Source organism: Scatophagus argus, chromosome 6 (genome assembly GCF_020382885.2).
Source record: "Scatophagus argus isolate fScaArg1 chromosome 6, fScaArg1.pri, whole genome shotgun sequence".
Classification (NCBI taxonomy): Eukaryota; Metazoa; Chordata; class Actinopteri; family Scatophagidae; genus Scatophagus; species Scatophagus argus.
The window spans coordinates 19,732,489-19,748,777 of record NC_058498.1 but is presented as its reverse complement, the minus strand read 5'-3'; the positions used below and the strand labels follow the sequence as shown (position 1 = coordinate 19,748,777).

The window sequence follows — 16,289 nt, the reverse complement described above, 5'->3', positions numbered from 1 at the left end:
AAAGTGTCGACTAGTGAGAACAGAAATGCTGCCTCAAACGCAGACAAACGTCATCTGCTCGTACACACACACACATATAAACACAACCATTAGACAGGAGGAGGACAGATAGAGGAGAGGGTGGTGCAGCTGATGAAAAGACATGATTAACCTTTGATCTTCTCTCTGTATTGTATGTGTGTGTGTGCGTGTGTGTGCGTGTGTTTGCTGAATGATAGCTGTGCTATGTGCTCAGCTGCTCCCGTGGGAGACAGAGACAGATAATGTTGATGCTGTTCAGATCCTTTGATAACGGCTGCAGGGAAGGAGCAGGAGGAGGAGAATGTTGGTGGAGGTGGCTTTTTGTGCACGCATAAGTGTGTGTGTGCATTTGACGGGCAGGTGACTTGTTGGTTGGGGTGGTTGTGTGGCCTCGACCCTCTGGTGGTCCCTGGGTGCTGCTGGTCTGAATTACGCGCTCAGTGGACAGAGGGGCGGACAGGAGAATTTGTGTTTGACCTCCGAAACCAAACTGACCTGGCCCGAAGCATGGGAATGCAGTAGCCTTGTATGTGTACGTATGTAGTGTGTATGTCACAGTGGGAGTGAGAGAAGTAGAAAAAGTGAGCGATGATGGGAAAAAAGACAGACAATGCGAGTGCGTTTCTGTGGGAAAGCAGAGAGGAGGGATTAGCTTCTATATGTGCTGGACAATAACTTGTGTATTTGTGTGAACAAGTTCATGCACGACTGTTTATTGACTCTATAAATCTATTACTACACGGTCAGACCGAGGGGGTACATGTGATTGTGAGAGTTGCGGGTTTCATTTGATACCTGAAAGCCAAATAAACAAGTCAGCCCTGCCAGATCTGAACCCAGAGCAATAAACTGCACCGATATCTGAGACGCAGGGTTTGTTTACCAGCTCATCAGTCCACACACCACAAAGGCATATACACACACAAGGGCACATCTTAACCCGGATACTCTTATGATAATTTTTCCTGAGGAGACTCTTGCGTAAGATCTGATTCTTTTGCCATAGTAGTATCAAACTCTGAGTGAAATTGGGAAAGAACTCACTGGATTTCAACCACGGAGACGTCTTCAGTGGTCAAAAGTCTTTGTGAAGGGTAAAAGAAGGGTGGGACGCAACAGAAAACAGAGATTGAAGCCACATGTTGAAGCGCAGCACACATCCCTCTCTCAAACACACACACACACACACACACACACACACACACACACACACACACACACACATGCACACAGATTGATTGATTAATCTGGAATGCCTTTTCTTTTCCCTCTAAAAGCACAAAGTTCCACAGCAAAGCCAGAGCAGATGACAATGCACTGCTCATACACTGGATTCATTTCTCTCCCTTTATCTCTTTTTTTTTCAAGCACGCTCATACACTTTACTGTGACTCACACTCATCTGGTAATTCAGATACACACTATTGTGTGATGCGATGAGTCACATCTTCGCCACGCACGACCGTGATGAGGTGTTACTGCGCTCCCAAACAAAGCCCCACTTCTGCAAGAGCACTGCAGTTGTCACAAAAAAAAATTGTATGATCTCAGACTCACGCCTGCTCTGAAGGGTGGAAGAACTTTCTGATGTTGCTGTAATGTGACAGTAGCACATAGGAGGAGGGACGGGTTGTAATCCCACAGTGAGAGTGAGAATGAGGCTGCACAGAGATGAGGGTTTTACAGAGAAGTTAAGAGAAAAAGCAAAAGATCTTAAAGGATGTGAGGGGCATCGTGGGAATTAAAACACACTAATGAACTCTTACAGCAACAGCATCACTTCTGTCCTGCTTGTATGGGGGGGGTTTCTATGGACCACTTCGTCCATACTCATATATATCATAAATGTACTAAATTGTTGTTGAAATCACAACAATTTATTGGAGATATTCACACACAAACATAAAAAATACATTTTTTAATTAGATATGTTTTTTTTTAAAATAACACTGAACTGGCAGACAGGGCAAATTATTGTCTTTGATTGGTGTGTCTTGCTCAGAGCAAACATCATTAATCAAAGAGCTGTTCTTCCTTATACTCCTTGCTGTGGCTTTATTCTTCACACCCCATGGAGAAATTTTTTTTCGACTCCTAGGTTGACTCTTGAAAGCGCTATTGAGTGTAATTCTTAGCAGTCTGATAAATATAGGCCCTAGTTACTGCAGCACATGTAAATGCCTTGTCCAATTTCCTAAACAGACTGACTGGACCTATGCAGGAAGGAACCTGGTCTCCTGCGTTGTGATGCCTTGATTCTGAGACCATGTAGCTGCACCACAAACTAAATTCAATTCACCTCTATTGCACTGGCAGAGGCAGTGAGTGCAAAAAAACTTTACTTTTTGTAATTTGTGCGCTGACTCTTTAACCTGGAAATAAATATGTGTGACAGAAGCAGCTGGTATGTGCAGGGAATACTAAATGAGAGAGCAGTGGACTCTAAGAGAAGTCATTGGCAGATAGAGAGGAGGGCGTGAGATAAGGTGCTGAGTCCCACGGACACAGAGGAAGCCTCCTATCACAGGAAGCACCTCTTGCAAATGTCAGATCCTCCTAATCGGAGCTTCACTTCCTGTTTTAGTCCCTTGAGCTGGACAGCATCACACAACGTACCCACAACCTAACGGGATCATACATATACTTACCAGCGCAGACGGGCATCCTACACAAACATCACATCCTGGTGGGGTTAAGGTCCACATCAAAGTGGATTACAGGGTGGAAGGGGCCAGCGCTACAGTGAGCGCTTGCAGACATACCACTTATTATTTCTGACCTCGATATGTTGACGCCACCCATGAGTTAGGGAAGGTCTCTGAACTGTCTCCTTCCTTTTTTTTCCAGTTTCTTTCATTTTTGTCCACAAATACACACAATACACAAGTAACAGCTGAATCACAACTTTCCACTGCCTTAATATTGTCAGTATGGTTTTCAATTGAATGTGTGTGTGACAGTTCTGGCTTGAGCTCAGACTGTGCCGTAACAGTCCACGATAACCTCAGCAAAACAGATACACCGCTTACAAAAATGGGTGAGCATAACACAAATAACATGCCACTCTCCAAGTAACACACACACTCCATACACTCCAGCCCTACAGAAACAGACAAACTTCATAATCCCATCATTCAAACCACACAACGTGCTACTCTGTTTCCATACATCGCAGTGGAGGGCTATTACGGATGGCCAAGGAACTGCAGCACAGTGCATCACAACTGAAAACATTTGGACTACAAAGTTAGCTAGTTTTAGAATGCTTTTGCGTGAAAGTGTGAGACAGATGCAAGGAGGCCTACCAGAGGGAAGCTGCTCCCACCTGACAGACAGATGTTAGTGTTACGTGTGCATGTGTGAGTCCATGTGTCTACACAGGCAGACAGTGGAGGTCTAGACCTGCCACAGTCATGCTATAAAATGCACATTAGTAGGTCTAATTGTATTTCAGTAACTCATAACATAAGCACTTACATACAGTATTTTGACTACATGATTATTTAAAGAATTCATTCATAATTTAACAGGTTGTGCTGTATTTCAATCTTAATTCTATTTAACATGCTGTATGATCCATTTCCAAGATGTGAATCAGACATCACAGTGCTAATGCTGCTTTGTCAACACTCTTCAATAAATGACTCAGTGTTTCATTAAAGCCGAGTGGTTGTGTACAACTGTGAAACTCTGGAGGGATGATACTGGAGAATTGTGAACACTTGCAGCAGCAATATGTGAGAAAAGTTTGGAAAGGGGATGGGAGGCGTAAAGGAGAGAACAGGAAAAGGAGAAAATTAAAACCATACATCCCATCCTGGAAATAACACATCCCTTACAGTGGATTTTCTTTGGACTTGCCTTCGCTACAGAACGTAGAAAGAAATTAAAGTATGCCCAAAAATAGTATACGTTTTCAATATGGAGACTTGAGTTTGTGTGTTCTGGATCATGGACGATAGAGAAGGAGCTGGTATACTGGGTGAGTATACAGTAGGGACAGGGGGTTGTCCTGGCCTTGAGGCAAGGGGCGACAGTTATAAGGAGAGGCGTGTGCGTGTATATGTGTGCGTTCTAATGTGTTTGTTTTGTGGGGGGCTGAGTTTATGCTGGCCTCTGTGCAGCGACCCTCGCTACAGACAGTCATTATCACCGTATATACACGCCCACGCTGTGTGGATGGCGGCGATAACGGCAACAGTCTGCGAGACTGAATGGGAAATGTTACAACAGCCAGTTCATTCATCCCTCCATCTCTGCCCATCAGAGAGAGACGTTTACCTGGACTGAGAGTGGGCTGAGTCCAATGTGATAATGCTGAACTCACAGATACAGTGCAGACGGCAAGCAGCTGTCAGCATCAAAGAGTGCTCCAGTGTGTATGTGTGTATGTGAGTGTGTGTGAGAGAGAGAGAGAGAGAGAGAAAGTGAGAGGCATCCTGAGAGGATCAAGGAGCAGACAGAGCCAAGAGAAGATAAGGTGAAATGATGGAGAGGCAGACAGAAAATGTGATGTAAAAATAGGTTCTATTGATAATAGGTTTTAAATGATAGCGACCATCCTCAGCAACAGCCTGTGTTTTATCAGACTGAGCCAACTCAGCACAGCTAGAACACTCGGGTATCAGGGTGGACAGACTAGGAAACCAGGAACACCTTACATTTAGGGGTGGGTATCACACCTCTGCAGACCACATTCTGTTTAGTGCTCATATGGCTGCTTGGTGTTAAAGAAAATTAAACCCTGAGGCATCTGGGATGTTTGGCTTATTTGTTAAGAGAGAGTTTGTGTTGATTTTTTTTTTTTTTTTAAATAATTTCTTGTAAAAATGCAACCCTGCACCTTTGCCTTGGAGTTGGAGTGGTAATTTTTGAGGCTGGTGCCAAAACATCTTTGTGATGATAATTTAATAGACAAAAATCTATTGCAGAACATTACACTATTTACTGGAGGGTGGTTGCATTGGACTATGTTTTATTATACAGGTCTTTCTTCAGGAGTGACAATGGCTTTGTATCGACTATCCACAGACACCTGTTTATTGGTGGTCATCTAGTTATGATTAGGTGGTTTACACTGAAAGGGTGCAATTGTGTGCATGTCATGCAGGGTTGGGGAAGCTACTCTGAAAGCATAGCTTTGTTAGCAACCAGTTACTTCACACTGATATCACTGCTCATCATCATGATCTTGTTTTCAGCACTGATTACCTGAGAATGAGAGATTACTGTCTTAAAAGTCCTTCCTTTTGTGTTGTTTGCCCATATTGAATAATGAGAACGAGAATTGTAAACACCCAAATATTTTGGACTACTTATTAGTGTGATTACTGAAAGTCACCAGGAACAGTGCTGGGCTGAGAAACTATTTTACCAGAGTGGCTGCACCAGGTATCGCAACTTCTAGATAATCATGTCACCGGGTTAAAAAGCTTTCTTCTCACATAAAATCACTAGAAAAGGAGCATCTATAAACACAAACAATTTGGTTCAACAACATTTGGAAAGTCTGCAGCTGTAAGATTAAATCATTTCATTACATGAAGTACGACACCTCAGACACTGGCTCAGCCAGAGAGGGACTCTCAAGCGCTCTATGGGAACAAAAATGCAGAATCTTTTGCTGTACATCAAATGAGCAACTAACATACGAATAAAACGGGTGCCATATTCAGTATTGTCTCCTCTGCAGTATCAGATGAGATGAGCCCAGTTATGGCATGGAACAGTCTTCAGAGCAATGATACCTGAGACCTGAAATCATAAGTGCTGAGAAGGTTTAACGCATGAGAATTGACACTCACAGAAATTTATCTGACTCAAAGATCTAACTGAAGAACTATCAGTTAGGTTCTGATAGAAGATATTGTTTCTGAAGTTGTGACTGCTATTAGAGAAGAAAGAAATGTTCTTCAAAATCAGCAATAGTTTGGACTGTTTGTGGTCATCAGAGTTAAATCGCAAATTGGATAATACAACAACAGCAAATCCCAAAATCTCATGGAACATTATGTTTTCATGCCAAAGTCTGAATCTCATACTTGGTGTTTTTCACACTCAGCGTAACCACATTTTCTCTAACTGAATTAAGTTTTTATGCATCAACCCAAAACTAAGCAACATGAGCTACATATGCATGAGTCCACCTCCAAGCATGTAAGTCTCTCCAAGGAAAAACCACAGCTGAGGCAACGTTTCACCATTGAACACTAGAGAAGAGACACGTAGACCACTGAGCGATTAGGAAAGACATAGCAGGAGAACTCAGTCCAAACATTCCCTCTGACTGCCCCCCTTCAGTTTGTAGGCCGGTGTCTGGTCAGTGAGGAGGTCGGCTGAGCAGGAGGAGCAAGGAGATAAGCCTATCTCCCACTGTGTCCATCACAGTACAGGAGAGACTAACAGACACAACAGAAAGGGACCAGACATGAGACTGCTAGTAAAGAAAGACTCCTCTCACCCCATTCCTTATTATCTCCTTCTATCTATTGGCTGGGCCTGCAGTCCTCCATGGGGACACTTTGATAACAAAGACCATTACCTCCTGATGATTTATGACCACCTATGATACTACCATCTAAGTATGACATGTATTAAACAAAGGAGGAGTATGGTATGGAAGACAAAAGAACAGAAACTAAAGGATGAAAATAGGGGAGGAGGGGAAAATGTGTAATTTTTGGGCTCTCTGCTAGATGAGGGGGTGTAAAAGGAGAGGGGTTGTAAAAAAAGAGAAAAGGAGGAGGTGGTAGGGGAGTAGGGGGCGTTCCCGCTGGCTCAGGCCTTGATTAACACCAGGCCTCCTGACAGGAAATGACCCGGCCAGCTCATAGCGCCAGGAGAGCTTCCATCTGGTGTCGAGGCCGTGGAGGAATTCTCCGCCCAGGAGAACCGAGCAGAAGAACTTCGGACTGAATGAGCACATTTCACTTCCACAAATGCTAGATTGGTCCCACTGCACGCACAGGATGCTAACACATAAAGTATCATTCTGTTCCTCTTGTCATTTGAGGATGTAGTTGTTGAAAGCAGTGCAGCCTTTTACTCCAGGCAATTGTGAACACATCACTAGATTTTATTGACAGTCAAGGCCGCCAAAAATTTAAGGCTAGAAGACCATCGAGGGGTGTGAGGTGGGTTGTGAGTCCCTCAGATTCAGAAACTGGAGGAAATTGCTCTGGTTGGGGACGGGAGGGTGTAGAGCGAGTGAGGGGACAGCTTGGGGAGGAAAGCAAGTAAATTAGGACAGGTCGTCTTTCACTGCCGACTGGAATCCTAAACGTAAACAAGTTCTTCCGCACCAACAGATAAAACAGAGATATACTGTAAAACCAAGTGGCTCTGGTAAAAAACAGACATGCACACAGTCTCAAACACTTGCTGATGACTGTTGTTTGAGCCAAGACATGTGTTCCTATAGAAAAAAAAGCACAGACAGAGAGGCGTACATACACAAATGCCCACAAAATACAAAACTCTTAAATTCTTTGTCTCTTAGTCTAAGGGCTGCGCAGACTTTAAGCAGAAACGTATGTATGCAGATCAAAAGGGATGTCTTCCCAGAGGAGGCGAGCGGGTAGAGCGTGTTGGCTGGACTCCTCCGCTGACCCTCCGTCAAAGGGTCACAGATTGACCCTCGCCTGCATCGATGCGTGTGCAGGGGCCAGGGGCCGCTGCCTCAGTTCAGTCCCTCTGGAGCCTGCCTGCACACGCTTTTGCCTTCGCTGTGACCGAGTGTGTGTTTATCTATTTGCAAGTCTGTGTGGGATCTTGATATTGTTCTTTTTCATTCCACAAGCCCAATTTCCAGTGGAGATATAAGCGCTTATGAGTCTTTTACGATGTGCATTTCCTGTCATAAATAAGAAGCAGAGGAATTCTCTGCTGAGTGCTAACACAATCCATAAAACAAACAGAGGTGTACAACTACACTGTGAGCCAGATCTGTGAAGGCTACTGACTGCACTATTTTTACAGAAGATGGTTTGCTTCAGAGTGACAGGTACCACTATTTGTTACTGTGCATAGTGCATTGTCAACAACAGTCTGAGGACAAAAATATCTTTCAAAGTATAACTGCAAACATCCCCCCAATGATTAGAAAGCCCCTTTGACTCATGATACCTTAGTGACAAGCCAAAATAAAATTATCCCCTGAGGTTGCAGAGGTGATGTTTGACAGCTTTCCCTGTTTCATGAGTTGTATTTCAGCTTGATTTTGACTCGACAATTTACTTCTTGAATGAAAAAGTTGAGCCCAGTTTATTACTGTCCTGCACTAAACGATTTAAGGGAGTTTTATGATATGGATGAGAAACATGAATTTGATCTTTTTCCATAAACTTCATACACAGGTAAGTTTTACTAATTTCACATTAGGACCAATTAAAATTTGAGGAGAATGAATGTTATGCTGAAAACTCACTTAACTCATTAAATTAAGTTTAGACACAGTAAAGACACACGATCATTAGCATCATTTGAGGGTAAAAACTCTCCAGAGACAAACCAAACACAGAAAGCTGCTGGGTGTCTTTAATATATGTTAAGATACTGTAAGTCCTGGTTGTTTCTTGATAACAAATAAAACCATGTTAACCATGTGAAAGGTCAGTATCCCATTCTGTGGTTACATCACATTGTTTCACAATGTAATGACATCTGTGAAACTATCCATCCATTCATGTATCTGTCCATTGTACCTGGTTACAGCCTCCAAACTAATTCCAGGTCAGTTTCTGGCAAGTGCCTGCCTGATATCAAACTGAACTGCCAACTTGTTCCATTCAGACTACAGAATGAGTCAACTCGGTGGAGAGAAAGCTGATTTGTCTGGATGCAGACAAGGCAAGTGGAACATCAGAGACATGTTTCAAAGCTCACCAATTGTTCTTATAAGAAGAAGACTGTTTTTTGCACAATAAAAATACTTTATCAGTCAGAGACTGAGATAATAAACAGAGGTCACTGACAGGATTTATACACTGATTCATCTCTACTAAGACAAATACTTCCATGAGTAGAGGAGGGAGATGATACATCTTTTGGCATTCAATTCTAATGTAGCATAAATTCTAGGTACAGCCTCCAAACTAATTAAATGATTTGAAAAGAAAAAAAAACATGCTTTAGTTAAAGTAATTAATCACTCTGCAGTAAGCACATCTGTGATGGAGGGTCACAAGTTACAGTCTCTTAATTTGTTCTGCACAGTCTTCCTCTAGTCCTCATAAAAAGGCCGTTTTTCAAATGCACTTGCCACTTCATCTATATATCCATTTTGCTCTTCTATTTTGTAGCTGTAGTCTTTCCTCTCTGTTACCTGCTTACAAAACTGTTACACTGTCCTCCGTGGGTCTAAACCAGCATACCCCAGAGAAGAAGAAAGTAGGAAGTGAGATGGATACCAGAGAACAAGAGACCCAGTATGGAGACCCAACCACATTGCCGACTTGGGAACAGACTTGGTGAGGTTTGAGTCTGGGGGTTTGATTGTGACTCTGTGTGTGGCCCTGCCTGTTAACCAGGCCTGTCTGGCCTGGCAGAGAGGAGCTGATGAGCCTCTGTTAATTAAAGCCTGAGCTCCATGTCATCAGCTTATCTGATGAAGTGAACCAGAGAAAAAACGCCACTGGCTGCTTTGTTCACCCTTAGATCTATGGTTTTCACCTCATACACTGTATATATATATCTATATCTATATATATATATATATATGTGTGTGTGTGTGTGTTTGTGTAACAGAGGAGGAAGTAAAGAAAGACCACCAATTAAAAATAATTGGGACTAATTTCATAAACACAGTGCAACAGGGGAAATATATTTAATCAGGCACGATCATTAGGCTAACTTATGCTCCACTTCCCCCTGCAACCAGTCTGGTGCTTTAGGGAATTAGAGAGAGGGAAGGAAGGAGAAACACAGGGTGGTAGAAAGAGGGAGAAATGGAAAAGGAAATTAAAAAAACAAAGAGAAGAAAATTTTAAGAAGTAGGCAGACGGAGAGTTGGTGGCCAGAGTTATGTGTGATCCCTTTCATGTCCCTCTACTGGCTCGTGTTGCCGTGCCAACCCAAACAGCAGCGTTGGGGAGGTCTGACTCTCCCACTGGTCCCCTCGTACTTGCCCCGTGCACACCCCACTGACAGGATGAACAACAAACCCAATGTGTGCCTGAGGCAGAGAGAGGAACATGACATGAAACCACAGCCATTTCAGTTAAAATTCACGTCTCTAAAAACTTATTTGCAACCTTCTTCCCTTCTTCTGTCACTGCTGCCTGTAAATCACTATCATCACCATCTGGGGACTGGGATTTCACATTCTCACTACTGGAGCTGTACACCCACACGCTGACATGAGTGCAGACAAACTATGATCCATAAACTAGCTTGATGTTTTAAGGTGAAGAATAAGGAACATTTGGGTTGGCCTGCTCTCTGTCTTGGCCCACTGTACCCCAATGATGAGAGCAGAGGAGAAAAAATGAGAAATGACTGGGAGGAGGTTTGATTCTATACCAAAGAAAATCAGGATCCACCGAGGCTGACAGGAAACAAATCCATAAAGAAGTCTGAGGGAGACTGATTTTCACTCTCTCACCAGCATCAATGTTGTTTTGTGCCACAATTGAAGGAGGGATTAACAGTAACTGCTCATGGCTATTTACAACCTGCACACATCACACATACCACCAATGTACGCAACAGATCGTCTGGCAGCAGCCAATCAGACTCCGGGTTTAAGGAGAGCAGTGGGTTCCTTACCCAGTCACAATGTTTGTTCTCCATTCGCGGCATAGCCCATGACCAATCCGACTCCTTCCAGATGTGGTGTTGGCTGTGGAGCATTTGGTTTAAGAGCTCATTTCCCAGGCTGCAATAAGCGGAACCATTTTCTTGGATAAATACTGTTCAAGTCTTTAATCAAAACCATACCCTAAGACAACAATGCAGATACACTGCAATGTACCATATAGAATCAATGTTCATTTCACATACAATTCACACACAGTATTGTTTACTAAAATATTATCATATAGACATAGCAAAACGTTTCTGAAAACTCCAAACCCCAAACTCAAGTTAAAACTTTATATTAGGACATTTTGTTTAGGCTGCTTAGCTATGCTCTCTTCAGTGTGAGGCTGCAAGATGAACCACTGTGGTGAGAGCTATTGTTTAAAGTCTTATTACGAGATATTTGATATATTTCTTATTGTCAACAAATCCCATGGAAAGACCAAAACAATGAATAAATCTTTCTCACAAGTTTTGCTTACGTAGCTAAAGTCTGATATAGCTGTTTCGTACAGCTGCATCCTTGTAGCTTTTCTCTGTTCTGTGTGGTTCAGTTTGGTTGTTTTGGTAACAGAACTATAATTTCACGCAATTTATTCAAAAGACATATTTGTACCGTCAACTCCACCCTCACAACTGACTGTAAACCATTGCTCTTTTGAGAAACAGCTTGTACTCTGACAGTGAAGTCTACAAAAAAACTGAACAACCCCCAATTGCTTCCTCCTCCGAATGAGCAAAACCACAGATTTCAGTCCTGAAGTGCGGATATTACTAGGACCTTATCGTTTAAAGTTCCCCTCACGACTATATTTTATCACATATACCTTGCCCCAAATGCCACCTACAGTATATGACAGTATCTGAACTAACAATGGCAAAAAGTTGGTTTGTAGCTATTCTTAATTTTATTTTAGAGTTTGTAATTTAATGGAAAATGATTAAAAAAAAGTCCTGATGACTCATCCTGGGCTTAATACAAATTATGCATCCTTTGAAATGCTTTCTGAATTTTTATGACACCACCATGGGTGGGATTAGTGTACTAAACCACAACTCTCTAATCCAAAGATTTGGGTGAAACCGGATCATATTTTATGGGGAAAATATTTTCTGGTTTTCCCTCTGATGTCCACCGGCTGCTCTGCCTGAACTCGGGACAGATAGCTTTATTTATTGCTAAAGTAACTGCTAACTGTAGCCTCCTAATGAACACGACCGGACCACAACCTCCGAGACCAACAGAGGTCAGTTTCAACACTGTTTTGTTGCTAAGTAACCACCAACTGCTGCTAAATGTAGCCAACGTCACCCACTTAGCCAAGTTAGCTTATTCCTAATAGCTGACTCAACCCTGAGGTGCCAGGAACCAAATCCAGCAAGAAAACCACCTCAGTACCGTGATGCCTGACATCAAAATGGCCTCTTCAGTCTTGGGGGCTGTGTTCTGTCCTGCTCAGGCTGCGTTCACTGGGAGCTCTCCTTCAATGCTATTGAATCAGAATCAGCTTTATTTGCCAAGTACGTGTGACCATACAAGGAATTTGACTCTGGATTTCTCTCTCTCCTGTGCACCATACAAAACACAAAAAATAAAAAACAGTAATAAAAATAAAGTATTTACAAAAAGAAAAACAAGATATAAATTGGTTACTGTAAGTGCAAAGTGTCAATAGCTGCGACAAGTCCGTTCCTAACTGCCTGATTTTACAAAATAAAACAGCAGTTTGCTAGCCATTTCACAGGAAATTTAAATATCCCTATGAATAACAATATATTTCAACCTCAATTATGCAACAAACCAAAACATTGGTCTGCCTTATTGTAAAAAACTATGTGTTTATGTAAGTTTGAATGTGCACTAGAGAATACTTAGGTCCACCAGGGCCAAGAAGCATGGAATAGCCAAAATGTCTACAGTGTACAGTAGGAGGAACACCATTCCCTGAAGATGCTTTTTAATTAAGTTCCCAGAAGGAGGTAGTTAGCAGTGACAGGGTGTGTTGCATTAGCTTGTCCTGCATGTGGTCCTAAATTTCTTCTCTTTGGTTCTGGCATTCTTGTAAGTGTATATTGTTCTTGCATTTCTGCACTCTGTTTGTACATGCACTGTAGCCAAGGAACAAAATAAAAGAATTTGTAAAAACATTGTTCTCATGGCGACCAGGTTTCATTCAATGTCTGGTTTCCATTTGAGTTCTTTAATTGGGGAGAATGTCACAATCAGTGTTTTGCTCTGGATGCAGAGAGAGACGACCTCCCGCCTCATGTTACTCCAGCCAAGCACTTCATCAACTGCCATAAAAACTCTAACACAGACGCTTGTGCACGCGCATATACACACTCAAACTTAAAAGCAAGACGCACACCCTGTTGAATTCCTCTGAATGGGCAAGACTCACATAGTTTTTTTTCTGTCTAAAACACACCTGGCACACTATGACAGGGTAATTTCCAATGAAGTGTTTATAACAGAGAGTCAGGTTTTTAACATGAGCCACATCTCTCAGTCTGTGACTGCCAAGAGGCCCCTCAATTCCAAAGCTGCAGTTAGCCAAGTAGAACAGGAAGAGAGAGAGACAGAGTATAAGAAGGAAAAGACTGAAAAAAAGAGAAAGGATCAACAATCTTTATTAGCGCTTTACATAGATTTTACTAACCCTATATATATACTATATGGGCCTATGTGCGATATGAGATGAAAACCCTAACAGCAGTGTATTATTTCAGGGTGTGTGCTAAGGTACGCAGCAGGCCAAAACTAAAAGTAGCTCTAATTATGAACTATGTGGCAGGGGAGGAGGCTGTGTGTGTGTTCAGGCTCAAGGTTAAAGACGCTATTAGTCTGGGAAGTACAGCTAGCCATGGTGGTGGAGGTAGACAGTTAATTCATCTTGAGGGCTGGCCTTGATCTGCTCTACCACACAGTTACCAGCTCAGCTAAACCAACAAAACCTCTAGTTCTGCACGGAAGAACCAAATAAACCAGTAGACTACACGCACACATGCAAGTTATCAAGTTTGAAACACATAACACATGAAAACTTTTCCTATATCTGTTTACAGGTAAATCTCACTGTCATGGCAGAGGAGCTACAGATGTTAATTTGTCTCTCACACTTATGTACATGCAAGCACAGACATTCCCACACTCCAATGTTTGTGTAGCTGCTTGCCAAACTGACCAGACTCTGTCTGTACGTGTGTGTGTGTGTCTTTGCATGAAAGAGTGTGAAGTAAAGATAGAAAGAGAGGGATGGGGTGTGAAAACTTTGATAAAAATCCACCCATTAACAGCACTGGAGGCAGACAGAAGAAATAAACAATCAGCACTTCCCACTCTCCTACTCAGATTTCTCTTCTTTCAGACCATCAGCAAATCTGGCAAACTGGGCAAGCCCCTGGAAGTAATCATGGAATTGTGGTCACACTATCACTCTCACCAGTGAGTTTCTGGAGCAGGGGGCTGAGCTCAGGCTCTCGGGTGATGACCAGGGTGAGGGCTCCTATCAGCTCCCTCTCCAGCTTCTCCAGCTCCTCCTCCTCGGCATCCTGCTCTGCGGGTTGTGCCTCGTCAGCCAGGGAGTACAGGTAAACCAGCAGGAGGATCAGCTCATCAGGCCCGCATTCATCCTCCCTGGACCTTGACCCCAAAGTTGTGCTGTCCTCGCCTCCACTGGGCTTCATCAAGGGCAGCAGCTGCCTCAGCACAGCAGGGAAATCGGAGTCTCCAAGAGCCTGTGACACCCAAACACAACACACATGGAACACAGGCAGTCAGTCAGAAGACCTGCACCTTCTAGACACATAAAGATGTCATACATTTCACTGCCAATACTACAAAACGACCTGGGCCTGATATCATGTCAGTTAAAGGGGAATTGATTTTACACATCGTCTGTTTACAGTTGTTAGGGAGTACTACCGCATGTTAAAAAAATAAGTTATATAAATCCTTTTGTGGCTTCAGAGGGAGCTGCACAAATTCTGATAATTTACCCCAAGTGACATAATTTGAGTCAGCATCTGACTGAACAAGTTTAAAAATGAAAAAACCTGAGTGTGGAGTGTGAAAAAAGGGTAGTTAACAGACCTATATAGCTTCCTAAACTCTGCTTGAGGCTACAGCAGCCACTACTAATGTAGTACACCTGACCACATTGCATTGTAGTTAATGTAGGCATCGGGTTTTGATGAGAAAGAACGTGTGGAACAAAAAATATGATGTCTCTGGTTTTGCTGCATTTAAATAAAAATCTGTCCATTTAGAGTCTGACAATGTTATAACAGTGCAATGCTAAATGCTAACTGAGTACTCTTTTACAGGAATACTTCCACACTCTCTGAACTCTAATTACTGGCTTTCTTGTCTAGTTGGATGAAAAGACTGATACTCTCAAGTCTGTATGTCAAATATGAATGTAACAACAGCAGTTGGTTAGCTTTGCTTGAAATAAGCTACTGGGACACTGGAAGACCCACACTAACAAACATTTTATCGAGTTTATCTAGTCAAAAAAACTAACTGTAGAAACTATGTCCCCCTTTAATTCATGTGATATTACCTATTCATTAGTCTACATTCTTATTAGTTGGCGTCTGTCTATAAACGACTCACACAGCGTGAGTGAGCTCATCGTTCCATTCAGTAATTTTACAGTGCTGTGAGTGACTGAGGTAACATTTAATTTTGTTTCATTCTTTTGTGGAATTTGCAAGGGCACTGAAATATCTTTGCTTTCTCTCTCTTTCTCTAGTGCACACACACACACACACACACATATAACATTTGGGCCCATGTTTAGGTGCAATGACCTGTTTTGGTGAGCCTGTCTGAGCAGGTTCGAACAGTCCCTCACGATGGCTGCACTCTAGTCCAACATGCTGCAGATCACCAGACCGTTTACAGAACACTGGCCTCTCTCACAACAAGAGTGAGCTCATAGAGCTATAAAACAAGGGTGTGGAGCTAATCTGTCGGATGAACCGCATTAAAAAATTGAATGAAAATAGGTCTGTACAGGGGAAACAGAGGCAACAGGGTCACAGAGTATGGAAGATTATGAAATATACAGCGAGGAAGAGAAGGAGTCCAGAAAGATACTAAGACAGTGCAAGAGGAATAAAGTTTCAGATGATAGTATACAGGGGATGACTGTTGACAGAAGACACTATGTTTGTGTCGGACAGAGTTACAAATGCCCCTGTGGATATATTTCATTTTAATGAGGGAAGAACTTTGTGTTCCTCTCACCAAGACAAACACGCTTTGAGAATGAGGGGCTTTAGACCTTGTGGTGGGCCCACTGGGGGGATCCTGTGTCTGACCCAGAAGAACCCTTTACTGAGCCAAAAACGCAATACAATTAGAGCCGCAGATGGTGAGCCAAAGCCACAGAACTGACTGACGGTCCCTCATGAAGTAGTGGCTGAGAAGAAATGACTGTCCCTCATGGAGAGTGTTCACAATA

At 42.6% G+C, this 16,289-nt stretch overlaps 1 protein-coding gene across 3 annotated transcripts in view; it reads right to left on the bottom strand.

Moving 5' to 3' along the window:
• scfd2 (sec1 family domain containing 2) overlaps positions 1-16,289 on the bottom strand; it is an 82,007-nt gene that overhangs the window by 30,263 nt on the left and 35,455 nt on the right. For all 3 annotated transcript variants that reach the window (XM_046390670.1, XM_046390668.1, XM_046390669.1), the window contains exon 5: positions 14,262-14,556. In XM_046390670.1, the coding sequence (XP_046246626.1) occupies positions 14,262-14,556 (295 nt within the window). The remainder of the gene's footprint in view (positions 1-14,261; positions 14,557-16,289) is intronic.